Below are 17,391 nucleotides of genomic sequence, written 5' to 3'. Positions count from 1 at the left end.
AAATTATGGGCATGTTTGCTTCTGTCCTTGTACTTACTCAACAAAATTCACCAGAAGCAAATAAAGTGGAAAACCAAAATAAAACTAACCAAAACTAAATAATTATTCAGAAAACTATTTTTAGTTTTCCACTAATATTTTTTCCTAATATATTGAGTAATGAAATTTACTCCTCCCTTTTATTGATTGTCATCTCTTTCTCTATTTTTTCTAAAGGAGCTGGGGTCCCCAAGCAGGGCAGACCCTCTTAGTGGTGATATCCAACCAGAAATGTGGCGCCAGGTGGGCTCGCCATACCGTCTCCGTTGTGTGGACACATTCAGGGGGTATGTGAGGCTCCCTTGTGACATGGTGGGCACAGGTCCTTGATGGATTATGTAATTACACGTAAACACACTTAACTTGAGATATTTTTTACATATCCATTACTTTCTAGGGTAGAAAGTATTGTTTGGATATAAAAATAAGTCTGCAGTCTTTCCTTACTTGAAAATTGTCATGATAAGTGGTTGAGATATAGCTCAGTGGTGGAATGTGTGCTTAGCATATACAAGGACTTGAGTTTGATCCCCAGCACTCAAATTTAAAAAATAAAGAAAATTGTTATGATGTCCATTATAGTACATTGATAAGAGGAGTAGGACAAGGCCAGAGCCAGTTTCCACTACTGTATACAGTCTGCTGAGTTAAGGTCATTTGCATTTGAGCAAATGGCTATACTTGGGACTATAAACTGGGCCACCCATGTCCAATCAGTAGCTTGACAATTTAGAAGACATACAAGTCCAGAAATGAAACACCAGCCTGTGGAAGAGGAAGTGGTCATCCTTCACTGTTGGTGGAACAATTTGAAAATCAGACTCTTTTGATAGCAAGTCCATAGTTATACCATTCAGTTTTGTTTCATTTACATCTAAACATAGCCTGAAGGTAATTTCAGACAGTCTTTTTAGTGTGCCTGTTTTGTTTTGTTTGGTGCTGGAAATTTTGAATGTAGGGTTTCATACATGCTAAGCACATGTCCTGCCACTGAGCTACACTGCCAGCCCCATGCCTGCATTTTGACTGTGACTTGTCACATGAGGTCAGGTGTGGAATTTTCCATTTATGGCATCATTTCAGCACTAAAAAGTTTTGGTTTTTGGAGCATTTTAGATTAGAGATACTCAAGTAAAAACAATATAGCAATAATGACAATAATAAATTTGCTAACAGTTTTAAAGTTCTGTGTGCCAATGTGTTAGTCAGTTTTTCATTACTGTGACCAAAATGCCTGACAGGAACAACTTAGAGGAGAAAAAGGTTATCTTGTGGTCATGTTTTCAGAGGTTCAGTCCATGCATGATTAACTGACTCCATTGCTCTGAGCCCAGGTGAGGCATAACATCATGGTGGAAGGGTGTGGTGAAGGAGAGCTGCTCAGCTCATAGCAGCAGAGGACAGGGACAGAGTATATTCCCCAATTGATCTATTTCCTTCAGCCACGCTCTACCTGCCCTCAGTTACCACCCAATAATCCAGCATATGGATCAGTCCACTGATTAGGTTATGGCTTTTGTAATCTAATCAGATCTTTGGGCATTGCCACATGAACTTTTTTAGAGATATCTCATATCCAAATAACAGCTATCACTTCCCTAACTTGTCTTAATTTATTTAGTCTCTTTATTCCTATAGGTATACACTTTTAAATTTATTTATTTATTTATTTTTTAGTTGTAGTTGGACACAATACCTTTATTTTATTCATTTATTTTTTATGTGGTGCTGAGGATCAAACCCTGTGCCTCACATGGGCTAGGCAAGTGCTCTAGCACTGAGCCACAATCTAGCCCCAGGTACACACTTTTAATATGCCTGTTTCACAGATGAATTGAGCCAAGGAGTTAAGTAATTTTCCCATGGTCACTCAGGTACTAACCCAGAATTTGATTCCAGTTAGTTGAGTTACAGAGGCCCCACAAATTATTCCCTTATATACTAAAGTCTTTATTTTCTGCATTCTGCACGGTTAGCACCAAATGATAGCATATTCAGAATCTACTGTTTTCTTCTTTCTTTCCAATCATCATTGCCAGTTTTGAAGATATTTATAGGGGAACAGAAGCTAGCATTTATTAAGTGCCCCAAATATGCCAACCACATAGTCATGTGTTGTACAGAATTAATTGAATCTTAGTGTAAGGTCTCATGACTAATAAGAGAAAAAGACACAGGATATGAGTCCTTAGCTCTTTGATTCCAGTGACTCTGTACCTTCTATAACAGTTCTTTAACCTGAGACATCAAATTATTGGCACACAATTTAGTTACTGGAAATGTTTTGCTGTGTTCCCAAGTTATATAGCTTAGTAGTAAAGTACAAAATTTTTTTAAAAAACATGTCGGAAATATTTGCAACAGAACATTAGTGGATGATCCTAATTGTTGTGAAAATTGTTGCGGACAATAGTGTCTTGCCTTTATATTTCTTCTGGTGTTACAAACTGCTGTGTAGAATCACATTATTGCATGACTAACCTTGTAAGTATAAAGGAATATCTTGGAGTTCAACCATTCTTTGTCACTTTGCAGACCATGAAAGTGTTCTTTTTGTTGACTTTACAGGCTAGCTCTCATACTCATGGTTTTTGTTAATTATGGAGGAGGAAAATATTGGTACTTCAAACATTCAAGTTGGAATGGTAAGTTACCTCAAGGTAACTTTGCTTGCAGTTTCATTCAGAGAATTGGCATCTGAAGAATCATTCAACATTTCCTCTAAGGGCTTCAGAGATGAGGCCCTACCAACCTCTTCTGAGCTATTGAGCTCTTTCCCCCAGAGAATGACCTTTAGATTTTTCTGTGGGCCCTTTAGTTTCTTGTGTGCTGCAGATCTCTAATGTGTGGATCTGATCTCTAATCTGTGGATGCTTCACTAGAGTAACAGGAAAACTAAATATTTCTGTTGACACTTGGAACTCAGCAGAAGATGTGAAGAATTTGGTTTTAAATGATCATTGTCATAGATATGACAGCTACCATATTCTTGGGGAGTCTATCTTTTAAGACTCATGGTCCTTTTTGGTGCTCTCAAACTGGGATCGATCTGAGTGGTGCTGAATCATAGTTGTAATCTGGCTTGGCAGTTGGTTTAAGAATAGATTTTCTAGGAACCAAGAGAATCATTTAGAATACTTACCTGTTACGGACCACTGATTTTTTTTTTTTTTTTTTTGTACTGAGAATTGAACCCAGAGGTGCTTAACCACTAAACCACATCCCCAGTCCTTTTATTTTTTTTTCTTTTGAGACAGGATCCCACTAAGTTACCTAGGTCCTTACTAAGTTGCTAAGCTGGCTTTGAACTTGGCGATCCTCCTGCCTCAGCCTCCAAAGTTGCTGGGATTACAGTTGTGCAGCACTGCACCTGGCTGGACCAATGATTTTTGTGAAATTCCAGTAGTCTTTTTCCTGGACAGTTCATATATGTAGAGGGCTGGGGAAAAATATATATGGGGCTCATTGTGATCATGTTTGACCATTGGTACCCAGGTTCCATGTATTGATTACTGGGAGGGAATTCATGATGTCATTGCAGGTCCATGGGCACCTCTGCATCAGATCTGGAGCCCAAATACTTGTAGGACCCAAATTATATTCAAGTATTTATTTTAAAACAAAAGAGTCATGTCTCCCATTTGTGCCTAAGTGTTAGCTCCTTTTTATGCAGCTGAATATTTACAGTTACATTATCCATTAGACATTCTGCTGCAAAATAGAGAACATCTTGGGGGTGGGGGAAGCAATAAATTTTGAATAGCATTGTGTAAAGCTAGCAGACTTGTCTACATACTTGTAATTTGTTGTCCCATGTTTAGATATGGCCAGGAAATGTTCCAAGCCCATGGAATGGCTGCAGAGTCTCAAGAGAGTTTGTGTGTGTGTGTGTGTCCCCTCTATGTTATTTTTACTTTTTGTGTCAATTACAATTATGTTCATTTTGAATTTAAGAAGTATTTATATTCAAGGATCCTCTTTCCATTTGTGCTTGTGTTATTCTGCAGGTCTGACAGTGGCTGACCTTGTGTTCCCATGGTGAGTTGGCATTCTAACCATCAACTCTTCCATGGGGCATCTCTATTTCTTTCTTTCAAATGATGCTGGAGGCCTTCTCTGAGACCACCCTTGAGTTGTGCACCACAGGCCTGTGTTGGCTGTTATGGAGTCCTTCCAAAAGTTGCATCAATGGGTTGTTGTTATGCTTGGCTTCATGTTTGTGCATGTGTGTAGAAAAGATAAGTATTTTTTGTTTTTCTTTTGTGGCTCTGGAGATTCAACCCAGGACCTTGTGCACACTAAGCACATGCTCTCCCATAGAGCTACAACCCTATCCCAAAAGATGAGTGATTTTTTAGGGAACATTATGCTGAACAGATAAGATATACTAGATCCTAAAATCCTATATTATAAATTTTGAATATATAGTTAAGTTCTACTAGTCCAAAAATGCATATAAAATCATATTTTCTGAAAGAAACATAGTATGTCTGTAAATAATGATAAATATGTAGCAAGCAGTGACAGTAATAAATTGAAATTTATTTTAATAGTGCTATCCATACTCTGTTCATCCAGGGCTTCTCATTTTTGTTCAGGGACACTTTGTATATGTTGTGCAATTTGTGTCTTTGCTGTGATGCTTTGAGCACCTTCGCTCCATCATTAAGAAAGAGTACCAGAAGATTGTTATATATCGTTGGTTCCATTTTTCATCACTGATGAAGTCTTGATTTTTTGAGAGGCATATGGGTAGGGCAGTTTTACATAGGTGAAGACCTGATAGTTCTCTCTTTTTTTTAATTGATTTTTTTAAAAAAAATGAACAATATCAGAATGCATTACAATTCTTATGACACACATACAGCACAATTTTTCATATCTCTGGTTATATCTAAAGTATGTTTACACCAATTTGTGTCTTCATACATGTACTACGTATAATGATGTCCATCACATTCCTCTGCCCTTGCTAATACCCTGCCCGCTCCCTTACCCTCCCACCCCTCTGCCCTATCTAGAATTCATCTATTCCTCCCATACTCCCCTTCCCTACCCTACTATGAGTCAACCTCCTTATATCAGAGAAAACATTCAGCATTTGTTTTTTTGGATTGGCTAACTTCACTTAGCATTATCTTCTCCAACTGCATCCATTTACCTGCAAATGCCATGATTTTGTTCTCTTTTATTGCTGAGTAAAATTCTATTGTGTATATATGCCACATTTTTTTTATCCATTCATCTTCTGAAGGGCATCTAGGTTGGTTCCACAGTTTAGCTATTGTGAGTTGTGCTGCTGTAAACATTGATGGGAGGTGAACAGAGAGCATACATCTGGGAGCAAGTTTTTAACCCCTCACAAATCAGATAGAGCACTAATATCTAGGGTATATAAAGAACTCAAAAAGCTAAGCACCAAAGAAACAAATAATGCAATCAACAAATGGGCCAAGGATCTGAACAGACACTTCTCAGAAGACGATATACAATCAATCAACAAATATATGAAAAAATGTTCATCTTCTCTAGCAATTAGAGAAATGCAAATCAAAACTGCTTGAAGATATCATCTCACTCCAGTCATATGGCAGCTGTTATGCATACAAACAACAATAAGTGTTGGCGAGAATGTGGGGAAAAAGGCACACTCATACATTGCTGGTGGGACTGCAGATTGGTGCAAGCCAATATGGAAAGCAATATGGAGATTCCTTGGAAATCTGGGAATGGAACCACCATTTGACCCAGCTATTCCTCTCCTTGGTCTATAACCAAAAGATTTAAAAACAGCATACTACAGGGACCTGGTAGTTCTCTAAGTATATTCCCTGTGGGATTCCCTATAGGAAAGTTCCTGTTTGTACAGGAATTTTCTGATTAGATTGATCCTAGAAAGGAAGCTAAGGCACCTCTGAGAATACAGCAAGAGCAAGTTCTCACCTCCAAAACCCTTTGCAAAATAACTAGGAAACTTAATATTAGAATTTTCATTAAAGAGAGAATTTTGCATGATAAAAGAAAGGGGAAATACGTGTGACTGTCTAAATGGAGAAAAAAGTTAAGTTTTCATTTTTGGAGGGAGCAGGAGTGGATTTAGAAATGATTGAAGTGTTTGGCTTGTTTCTCAAGGTCTGTGAAGGTATGCTAATAAAAAATCAGTTATTTGGATTGTGACATCTTTCTTATAATTTCTCTTTGACAACTGTTTGGGAGAGTTGTCCTTGGCAATTACACTTAACACTAAAGAAGTTTCCTCCTAAAATAGAACTTGGATATATGTTGTCAAAACCTCACAGCCCACCAGGACTATGTTCTGAGTCTTCTCTCTGTTATTAGCCCAGCTTGATTTCATAATTGGCTACTTTAAACTGAATGTACTGCTTCTATCATGTAGTATATTATAAAATATTAATGATATTTAGATAAAAAATTAGAAATTGACCACCTATTTTTAACCCACTTTTTATTATTGGTGCACTGTAGTTGTATACAATGATGGTGTTTGTTGTTACATATTCATACAAAATGACCACCTATTAATAGCATGTTTTGTTTTTTAGGTTTGTATTTATTATGGGATCTTCAATTTTTCTATCAATGACTTCTATACTGCAGCGAGGATGTTCAAAATTCAAATTGCTGGGGAAAATTGCATGGAGGAGTTTCCTGTTAATCTGTATAGGAATTTTCATCGTGAATCCCAATTATTGTCTTGGTCCATGTAAGTGTTTTTTCCCTTTTGTTGGTATATATTCACTTGAAAGTAGAAAAATCATGTTATTATTTATTTATTTATTTTTGTGGTGCTCGGAATGGAACCCAGGTCCTTGCAGATGCTGGACAAGTGCTGTACCTCTGAGCTACACCCCCAGGCCTATATGTTGTAATTTGAAAGAAATGTAATTCCTCCATCTCAGGTACCTGCAAAAAAGAACAACCTTAGAAGAATACATACAATACTTGTGTAACTTTGGGCATCATCAACATTATTATTATCTTGGAATTTTAGACCTGGCAGCAATCTGAACTACTCAAGCTCTTCTGGTATATGAGAGAAATATCCAATGCCAAGAAAGATTGATGTGTTTTCTCTGGATCATGAGGAGCAGGGCAGAGGGCCAGATCAGGTTACCTTGCTCTCAAGGCCCTACTCTGCCATTTTGGATTCACCAACTTATAGTTTGGGGTGATAGTTTAAGAATTTACCTTCAGCATCCCTTGTATGCTAACTGACTGGGAAGGATGATGTCTTTGTCATTACTTTGTTGGTTGCAGTGAGTGAGACAGGATAGCTGAAGAAAGGATATCAATTCTGCACTTTATACCAGTATCAGAATCAGGAAAGGCAGTAGTCACTGTCCTCAAGGGGCTTACTCCGTCATTAGCAAAAGAGGACACAAATGTCTGGGTAGTAGCCAATCAAGCCCCCAGGCAATAAGTCATTTTATTGAAAGGCTATAGGCACTAAGAGGAAGTAGAGATTATTTCTGGTTGGTGTCACCTAAAAGCTGATTTAATGCATTTCCATTGCTCCCAGTAGTATTCATCACAAGGTTTGTTATAGGGTTGTACTCTTCCATTGGTACAGTCCCGGAGCTTGTTGGGCAAGGAGAGTCAGTCACTGTCTTGTGTTGGGTCTGCAGATTCCTGGTAGATTTGAAGGCCAAAGATTATCTTTGTTTTATCTTTGTCTCCTGAGTAAGACACCTTTGTTCTTGGTCTCCCAGTCGGCCAGCTTCATATTTTGAGGATGAGCCATATTCCTGACCATCCTTCTGATGAACGTATTGGTCTGTTCTTGGAGCTTGGATTTGAGCCTTGTCTTCTGACTATGTATATTTCTGCTCCAAGAACTTAAAAAGACTTATTTAGATGTAATAAGAGTATGTCTTCCCTTCATTAAAAAAGTAAATTGTTTTGGGGTGCAATGAGAAATTTGGGGTAATGCCTTACCTAACTTGTATCTTCTGCAGTGTCTTGGGATAAGGTACGAATTCCTGGTGTCCTGCAGCGGTTGGGAGTAACTTACTTTGTGGTTGCTGTGTTGGAGCTCCTCTTTGCTAAACCCATGCTTGAAAATTGTGTTTTGGTGAGAAATCACGGTTTTGTTGTTGTTTCGTTTTTTTTTAAGAGACGTGAAAAAGTTCACTTTGTAGTTTTTAGTATTTTTTTAAGTTCTGATTATAATAGTGTTTGTACTAATCAAATGTATTCCTTCCCTCCTTTATTAAGCTATTTTTATTTAATCTCTATCATTGTTATTATTATTTTTTTTGCATGCTTGGGATTGAACCCAGGGCCTGATGCATGCTAAGCAAGTGCTCTACTATTGAGCCACATCCTCAGCCCCCTGATTTCTTTTTAACTAATAGTTTTACTGTTATATTTCAGAGACAGAGAGAAAGAGAGAGATAGACAAACTTTATATGTATTAGATAAAAATTTGAATTACTACTATAGAGATCAAAAGAATAATCACTTGGAATTTCCCAAATACATGTGCTATTCTGTTTGCAGTTGGTTTATATGTGTATTTTTCTTCTGCCCTCAGGAGAGAAGCTGCCCTTTTCTTCGAGACATCACTGCCAGCTGGCCCCAGTGGCTCTTCATTCTGATTCTGGAAAGCATTTGGCTGGGCTTAACGTTCTTATTACCAGTTCCTGGGTGCCCTACGTAAGTGAACCCTTGCCCTACATAAGTAAGCCCTTTTCATATGTCACTTTCTGCCAAGTGAGAGGTTCTGGGCTTACAGTTTTCAAATTTCTCAAGTCAGAGGAATTCTATTTCACTCTTCTCCTTTGGGGCATACCTGGCATTGGGAGAGAAGTTTGGTGTTTGGTCAGCTGGTGTAGAAATTGTGTTTACTACCTTATCCATGCAGGGAGCCATCAAGTCAAAAGAGCATTAATGAGAATGCTTGGAGCCAGAGGGATGTTTTTGGCTTATACATGTTTGAGGATCTTTGAATTGGGCTGCATATAGTCACTATATACCACTCTGCCTTCTGAAGTCTTATAATTTTTTTTTTAGTTGAACATGGAGTCAATACCTTTGTTTTACTTATTTATTTTATGTGATGTTGAGGATTGAACCCAGTGCCTCACATGTGCAAGGGAAGTGCTTTACCACTGAGCCACAACCCTAGCCCCTGAAGTCTCATAATTTAAGTATGTTTTTCACTTTCCTAGTGGATATCTTGGCCCTGGTGGTATTGGAGATTTTGGGAAATATCCAAATTGTACAGGAGGAGCTGCTGGCTACATTGATCGCCTGCTTCTGGGAGATGATCATCTTTACCAGCACCCTTCTTCAGCAGTACGTGAGACTGGCAAGTCCTTGGACCTGGGAAACTTAGGGTCTCCAAAGTGAGGGAAAATAAAAAGAACAACCATTTTTAGACCATGTAAAATGTTTAGCTATGTAAAATGGGATGGAAACTAAAAGTTGTCTACCTTAATGACTTCAGCATTCATTATGTGGCAGTAGATGAACATTATTTTTAAGGATAAAGTGATAATGCATTGTATCAAATGAGTAGCACTTTAGTGCTTTTCTATATATCTCAGGTCAGATTTCTAGGCAGTGGAGTTTGAGAAAGAGCCTCACGTGCTAGAAGTGTAGTGGGAAGTCCTTGGTGGATCAATCCCTGTTGAAGAATGAAGGAAGCGGGACTTGGTTGAGGGAGAAGCTGAACTGCACTGTGGTTCTGACAAAAGCCCCAGTTAATCTCATTTGGAGCTGGGGACACGTCAGAACTGCTCTGTGTGTGCTGAGAAATTAGACCCTTTATATTCCTTGTCAGATATGAACTGCTTCCAACAAAGGGGTGATTCCTAGATAGGTAGACTTCTCTCCCCACCCACACCTTGCTGGGAATTGAACCCAGGGTCTCGTGCATGTTAAGCAAGTGCTCCACCACTGAGCCATGTATCTGGCCTAGCAGCTGACTTTAGTCACAGACAATCCAGAAGAGAAACTTGGCTGAGAAATTTTGGCAATTAATATTTCTAGCAGCTGGGGTAATGAATGCTTTGGGGAGGTGCTGGAGATGAACTCTAGGCCTTGTACATGCTAAGCATGCACTCTACCACTGAGTTACACCCCCCCACCTAAATGTATTTTTAGGGGTTATTTTCCTTAAAAGAAGAAAGAAGAAGATAGGAAGTTGTTGATGCTACAATAGGGTTGGTAAAAAAGAAAATAAGTATGCATATTACAAAGACTAATATATTGCACCTGAAACTTGTCAGGCTTGTGGCGCCAGGCTTGTTCCAAGCCAGATGGAGTTGAAGTAGCTGCTGTTGAACCATGGCTTATCCCTGGTGCTGTGCATTCCCTATATATACCTTTCATAACCTGGAGTATTTTGCCTAGAATCTCCATAAGTTAGGGTAATGGATTTCTGTAGCAAAATCCAAAAGAAAAAAAAAGAAACCCAGAAACATTGGAAACACCAGAATTCTTTCAAGTTTGCATTTAATCTAAGAGTTTCTTACATTCATTTTTGTGGTCAGTGAGTGAGTGCTACTTTCTTGTTCTACTTTGTTAAGGTCCTTTATCATACCAAGGTGACCTACGATCCAGAAGGAATCTTGGGAACCATCAATTCCATCGTGATGGCATTTTTAGGAGTTCAGGTATTTATTTATTTTATTAGGATATGTTTTTCTAACAGCTTATGATTATTGATTCATCACTAATTTGAAAGCATTTCAATAAAACAAAGCAATTACAAGCATTTCCTCTGTGTTACTGGTCTAATAAATTTTATTTGGGTTTGTCAGATTGTGCAAAACTAGAATTTGTTAAAATTGAGCACAAATAGTTAGGTATAATTATTATATTCTAAAAATATTATTTATGTGGCTTATCTTAACCCCATAATTTCTGGATAAAAGATTTCCCTGTGGGGTGTGCAGAGTGTTTGGATATTGGTAACCTTAGGAAGTCACCATGTTACTTATCACATTTCTTTCTGTCTTGGAATGTTTGTGTTTGTGTGACAAAACTGAGACTGGATAATTTATAAAGAACAGAAATTTCTTTCTCATAGTTCTGGAGGATGGGATGTCTACGATCAAGGTGCTGGCACTGGCAGGTTCTTTGCCTGGTGAAAGTCCGGTCTCTGCTTTTGAGAAGGCACCTCAAACAGTGTGTTCTCCAGAGGGGACAAGCACTATGTCCTGTGTGGTAGAAAGTGGAAGGGCAAAGACAAGGAACATTTTATCTTGAGACTTTTTATAAGGACATAAAATCTCTCATACATAATCACCTCCCAGAGGCTCTGCACTCTTTTCACCTTAGTGATTAGCTATACACACGTGCTTTTGGTACTGGGGGTTGAACCCAGGGCTTCACCCATGCTAGGCAAGCTCTCTACCCCTGAGCTATATTCCCAACTCTTTTAAATATTTTATTTTGAGACAGGTCTCGCTAAGTTGCCCAGGTTGGCCTTGAACATATCATCTTCCTTTGTTAGCCTCCTCAGTGTGTGTACCACAGCTAGACATAGTATGCATGTATATTATTATAAATTATAATTGACAAGGTCAATACAGGTTATTCTTGATCTATCTCACATGAAATTTTGTTAAAATTCTGAGTAGTCTCTATTTTTCTTCCAAAAGTTTTTACTGGTGATATTTGAAACTATCATTTTTTAGGGAATGAACTGAGAGTGTTAAAACATATAAATCAGTGCTAATAGAACTTTTTGCAGTGATGGGAGTTTTTATCTGTGCCATCCATTAGGGCAGCCTCTTGCCTGGTTAGCTCTTGAGTAATTGAAATGTGACTAGTATGACTAAGGAACTGAATTTTAAATTTTACTTCTTTTTAATTAATTTAATTCAAAATATAAATAGTCATATGTGGCTGGTGGCTCCTATATTGATCCAAACCATGTATATTTTGGTGATTAAATAATTTTATAATTATAAATCCTGCCTTTGTCTCTATAGCACTTTATATTATGATTTTAGATATATTCCTTGAACCTCACTGTGTGCTCTCTAGGTCAATCTGTGCCTGTTGGAGCAGTCAGTCTAATGTAGAGGTTAAGAGTGCAGACCTAGAGCTGTACTGCCTGGCTTTGAATCCAGCTCTGCCACTTGATAACTTGGTAACCTCAGGCATATTACTTGACCTCTCTGGGCTTCAGTAGCATAGTGAATAGAGATGTTGAGAAGATTAAATAATTTGTATATAATTCTTTGAACTGGCACATAAAAAGTCTTCATAACTTGTAGCTATTATAAATTATTATTAACACTTTCTCATCCTCTGATATTTCCAAAAATTAATTTTCAATTTAATGCAAAGACCTATTTTAGTGTTTTTAGTTTACCTGCCCACACTTCCATTCTGTCTCTATCCCTCTTTTGTAATGCTGCCACATGGGATGAGCTAGCAGGCTAGTCTGAGCTGGATCCTGTCATTTGGGGGAAAACTTTCCTTGGCTCCCTATCACCTATGGAAGAAAGAGCCTGCTTGAAGCAAGACCTACAAAGCCTACCTTTTTGCAGTGCCTCCCTCTATTTTTCTGCAGCCCTTTAGAGATGCTGTGGTGCTTTTGCACTCTTTTTGACATGCTTGTGCATGCTGTTCCATTATGCTCAGAGTGTCCCTCCTGCTTGACCATCTCATGATTGTAGCCTCAGCTCAAGGGTACCACGTCTCAGATGTCTTCCTCCTTCCCTGAAGAGGTACCTCATCTTTTTTTGGTCTCTTGTTTCTCTCAGTCTCCACTAGTTGAGGACAGAGGTAAAATTTCATTCTTCCTGTGATCCCAGTGTCTGAAAGTGTGCTTTGTTGAGTGATTGAAAATACGGGTGAATATGAAATAAGAATATATATCTTAAGTGATTCTCTTGGTCATATTATTTTCTTCTCTAGGCAGGAAAAATACTATTGTATTACAAAGATCAGACCAAAGACATCCTCATCCGATTCACTGTCTGGTGTTTTATTTTAGTAAGTAATGGACATTCCTTATTAAGGAATGGGATTGGGCTGGGATTGTGGCTCAGAGGTAGAACATTTGCCTAACACATGTGAGGCACTGGGTTCGATCCTCAGCACCACATTAAAAATAAATAGATTAATTAAATAAAGGCATTGTGTTCATCTACAACTAAAATTTTTTTTTAAAAAAGATTGATTTTCTTCACACACATGTATATTTAAAAAGAAATAAAATGTTTAGCAACACTGGCACAGAAGCTGTTACCACATTGTGATAGGGAATAGGCTTCATTTGAATAACAGGAACAAATATATATATATATATATAAATTTTTGGTGCTAGAGATCAAACCTGGAGCCTCCTGCATTGTAAGCTCATATTCTACCACTGAGCCCCACCCCCATTCTCAAGAAGGAACAAATCCTTACATCTAAATTTTCAGATTTATCTTCTTAGAAGATAAATATATGAATATATGTGAATATGCCACATATATTCACCTTTATACACAAATATATGTGTATATATTCACCTTTATACAAACATAAATTTTAAATAAGACAATGTTTCCATCAAATACTGGAATGAGAAATGCCTGAAGAAATGTATGAGGTATGGGTTCTGCATGTTTATCAGAAAGACTAGGTAAATAACAACAATTTTGTAAGTCCCAACTTCCAGATTTATATGTAGAAAAATAACTGAAAATTTGATTTTTTTCCTTTAATCTTGCAATCATGTTTCCTCTTAGGATTCACTATAATTTATCAGTTAGCTTCCCTTCTTCAACTCAGAGGAATACTGCAGATTTTTAGTAATCTCCATACTGAACAACATATTTTTAAAGAATTAATTCTTTAAAAATATGTTGTTCAGTATGGAGATTACTAAAAAAACTAGGGATAGAACCACCATATGACCCAGCTATCCCACTCCTGAGTATTTTCCCAAAAGATCTGAAATCAACATAATACAGCAAAACAACCACCTCAATGTTTATAGCAGCATAATTCATAATAGCTAAGTTATTGAATCGACCTAGGTGCCCATCAATAGATGAATGGAGAAAGAAATTGTGGTATATATACCCAATGGAGTTCTAATCAGCCATAAAAAATAATGAAATTATGGCATGCTGATAAATAGATGGAAATGGAGAATATCACACTAGCTGAAATAAGTCAAGCTCAGAAACTCAAAGGTCGAATGTTTTCTCTCATGTGGAAGCTGGAGTAAAATGAAGGAAAGGGGGATAGGAGGATAGGATAACATAAAGGGAGGCTCAGTAAGGTAGAAGAAGGAGCTTGAGAGGTAGAGTGGGATGGTAGGGGGAGGCATCGCAGAATGACTTCTTTAACAATCATGTTATGTGAATATGCCACATATATTCACCTTTATACACAAATATATGTGTATGTATTCACCTTTATACAAACATAAATATACATCAAATATAAATAGACAAGTGAGGTGAAGTCTAGAGTAGAGGAGGGAGGATGGGAGGGAAAGGGGGGCTCATGAACTGAAATAGAATTTTCTGCGTGTATGAGTTTGTTGGGATGAACCCACCTACTAACTATAAAGCTCTAATAAAAAAAGAGTACATTGTGGTTATACATCTTAAAATATGTTCCCAGTCAAAAGAGTAAAATATAAGGCAATTCAATAACTAATTTTTGGTTTTGAAACACAATTGTTGAGATTTTAACATACTTCCTTTCCCCTTTATAGGGGCTTATTTCTGTTGCTTTGACAAAAGGTTCTGAAAACGAAGCCTTCATTCCAATCAACAAAAATCTCTGGTAAGTATAGGAAAAAAGTGTCCTTTTAATGTTTGATAATTTCTCGTGTTAAAATTGGCTGTGTTTCTCATGAACACTAAAGTACCTCACCCATTCAACTCCTTAAAGGTCGATTTCATATGTCACCACACTGAGCTCTTTTGCCTTCTTCATCCTGCTGGTCCTATACCCAGTTGTTGATGTGAGAGGACTGTGGACAGGAGCCCCCTTCTTTTATCCAGGTAAGTCACCTCTAAATGCAAACAGAGTTGCTGATGGTGGCCCAGAGACCTACTGAGCTCCCCTGGTGCTAGGGACTGGAGCCACCATGTTTCCAAGGAACACACTGAGGGAGACAGCTGGCCTGTTCTGAAGAGGCCCTCCCCATTTAGGTTCTGAGTCATTGTATGACAATTAATAAGCTGTACTTCCAGACAGTGGCAAATTGTGGAGCATCAGAAACAATCCAGCGCATTTTACTTAGTTTTTAATACTTAGAAATGAGACTTTCTTAACACACATGTACTACCTCTAAGATTAGGCATTTTAAGAAATATCAAGAGAGGGATGAAATAGTTTAGGTGCAGTTCTAAGATTCCTTCAATGACTCATTTTAGCTTTTTTGATTTTAGTAATAATTACATTCTTTGTACCTCAAGTTTTCTGTCTAAAAAAAGTTAATGTTGTAATTTTCTTTTCATATTTAATATTCAAGAATTCATTGTTGGGCTGAAGGGTATCGCTCAATGGTAGAACGTGTGCTTAGCACATGTAGTGCCCTGGATTCAATCCCCCCCCACACACATACAAAAAAAAAAAAATAGAAAAAAGAATTTATCATAAAATGAATATTTTCTAGTAAATTAAAGACACAGTTCACATCTAATATCTCAAATATGCATCACTTATTCTCAGCAGCAGTCAGTAATACAAGTGCATGATTTTTGTTTTTACTGAACTCATTTCAGAAATTAAATAGATGATCCAATGTGATTCAGGAAGAAATTTATTTTCTGTGTCTCTCCTTAAGGAATGAATTCTATTCTGGTATATGTTGGCCACGAGGTGTTTGAGGACTACTTCCCCTTTCAGTGGAAGCTGAAAGATAATCAGTCACACAAAGAACATCTAACTCAGAACATAGTCGCCACTGCTCTCTGGGTGCTCATTGCCTACATTCTCTATAAAAAGAAGATTTTTTGGAAAATCTGATAGCTCCCACTCAAGTGTGTTGTTGGAAGACTCTAGTGGGCCTAGGTAAAGTATTGAAAGAACCTATATTGAGGGGAATCATCACTTATAAAAACAGTGGGATGTATTTCCAGATTTTGGGAGAAGGTGCTCAAGCTGGTTTACTCTGACATGGGTCATCAGAACTCTGTATATTTGTGACATATATTTGGAATGGTATGGTCTATCTTTTCTCCATCTTCTACATAAATGAATGCATTTGGAACTTCATTGTAAGGAAATCTCACTTAACTTTCCAGAAGGGATTTACTATGGGTATTTTGCATCCATGATGCATAAAACAGTCTAAGGTTTGAGGGCTGGGGATGTGGTTCAGTGGTGCTTGTCTAGCATTTGTTAGGTGAGGTCCTGGGTTTGATCCCCATCACTGCAAAACAAACAAACAAAAGTAACAATCTAAGGTTTGATTCCTACTGACTTCTTTTCCCCCTGAAAATTGCTTCTGCATGTGTACATGCATGCCAACAACAACAAAAATCATGATTTCCGACATGATAGAGTATAAACTTTATTGAATGGATGTGTTGTAATGTTTTCTCAATTTTTTGATTTGGCTCAATTTAATGTTTTAGGAAAGCCAAAGTAAGTTTGTTTTTTTTTTTTCAGATTTTCAAGGCTTTGATGAGTCAAAAAATACCTATCAGAAGCCATTTTCTCTTTTTCCCCCATTTAAAAAATAAAGTTAAAATATAGATGTATTATTCCCAACCATCTTGGTTATCTACCTGTTTACTTTCCTATTTACTTATGTACTTAGCATCTATCCTTCTATCTCCCTACCTATCATCTCCTGGTAACTACCTGAGTATCTTTTTTTTTTTAAATAATTTTTTTTGAGAGAGAGAGAGAGAGAGAGAGAGAGAGAGAGAGAGAGAGAGAGAGAGAAGTTTTAATATTTATTTTAGTTTTCGGCGGACATAACATCTTTGTTTGTATGTGGTGCTGAGTTTCGAACCCGGGCCGCACGCATGCCAGGCGAGCACGCTACCACTTGAGCCACATCCCCATCCCCCTTTTTTTTATTGGTTGCTCAAAACATTACAATGCTCTTGACATATCATATTTCATACATTTGATTCAAGTGGGTTATGAACTCCCATTTTTACCACGTGTACCTAAGTACCAGGAATGTACCTGTGGAAGAAAGAAATGCACACTGCCTTCACTATGAGTCCAGCTGTCCATTCCTGCTGTATAAGATACTGGGCAAGTCCCTTGGGCTATTAGGGCTTTGTTTACCTAATCTGTGATGAGGTAGGGTACATCAATAGCTTTTCTGAAATCTTCAGAACAACAATTTTGTTACAGAAAATGCCTCAAAAGAAATAAGAATAAAAATATTTTTAAAAACTA

At 37.6% G+C, this 17,391-nt stretch overlaps 1 protein-coding gene across 1 annotated transcript in view; it reads left to right on the top strand.

Annotated features, from left to right (window-relative positions):
- Hgsnat (heparan-alpha-glucosaminide N-acetyltransferase) overlaps window positions 1-17,391 on the top strand; it is a 39,204-nt gene extending 21,813 nt beyond the window's left edge. The window contains exons 7-18 of the mRNA XM_076853780.1: window positions 217-326; window positions 2,608-2,684; window positions 4,047-4,077; window positions 6,603-6,763; window positions 8,016-8,131; window positions 8,594-8,715; window positions 9,231-9,357; window positions 10,593-10,679; window positions 12,937-13,014; window positions 14,738-14,808; window positions 14,917-15,029; window positions 15,818-17,391. Of these exons, the coding sequence (XP_076709895.1) occupies window positions 217-326; window positions 2,608-2,684; window positions 4,047-4,077; window positions 6,603-6,763; window positions 8,016-8,131; window positions 8,594-8,715; window positions 9,231-9,357; window positions 10,593-10,679; window positions 12,937-13,014; window positions 14,738-14,808; window positions 14,917-15,029; window positions 15,818-15,999 (1,275 nt within the window). The 3' untranslated portion in view covers window positions 16,000-17,391. The remainder of the gene's footprint in view (window positions 1-216; window positions 327-2,607; window positions 2,685-4,046; window positions 4,078-6,602; window positions 6,764-8,015; window positions 8,132-8,593; window positions 8,716-9,230; window positions 9,358-10,592; window positions 10,680-12,936; window positions 13,015-14,737; window positions 14,809-14,916; window positions 15,030-15,817) is intronic.

This window comes from Callospermophilus lateralis, chromosome 4, assembly GCF_048772815.1.
Source record: "Callospermophilus lateralis isolate mCalLat2 chromosome 4, mCalLat2.hap1, whole genome shotgun sequence".
In the NCBI taxonomy this organism is placed as follows: domain Eukaryota; kingdom Metazoa; phylum Chordata; class Mammalia; order Rodentia; family Sciuridae; genus Callospermophilus; species Callospermophilus lateralis.
The sequence above is the reverse complement of the archived record's forward strand: the minus strand, read 5'-3'. Positions and strand labels throughout refer to the sequence as shown.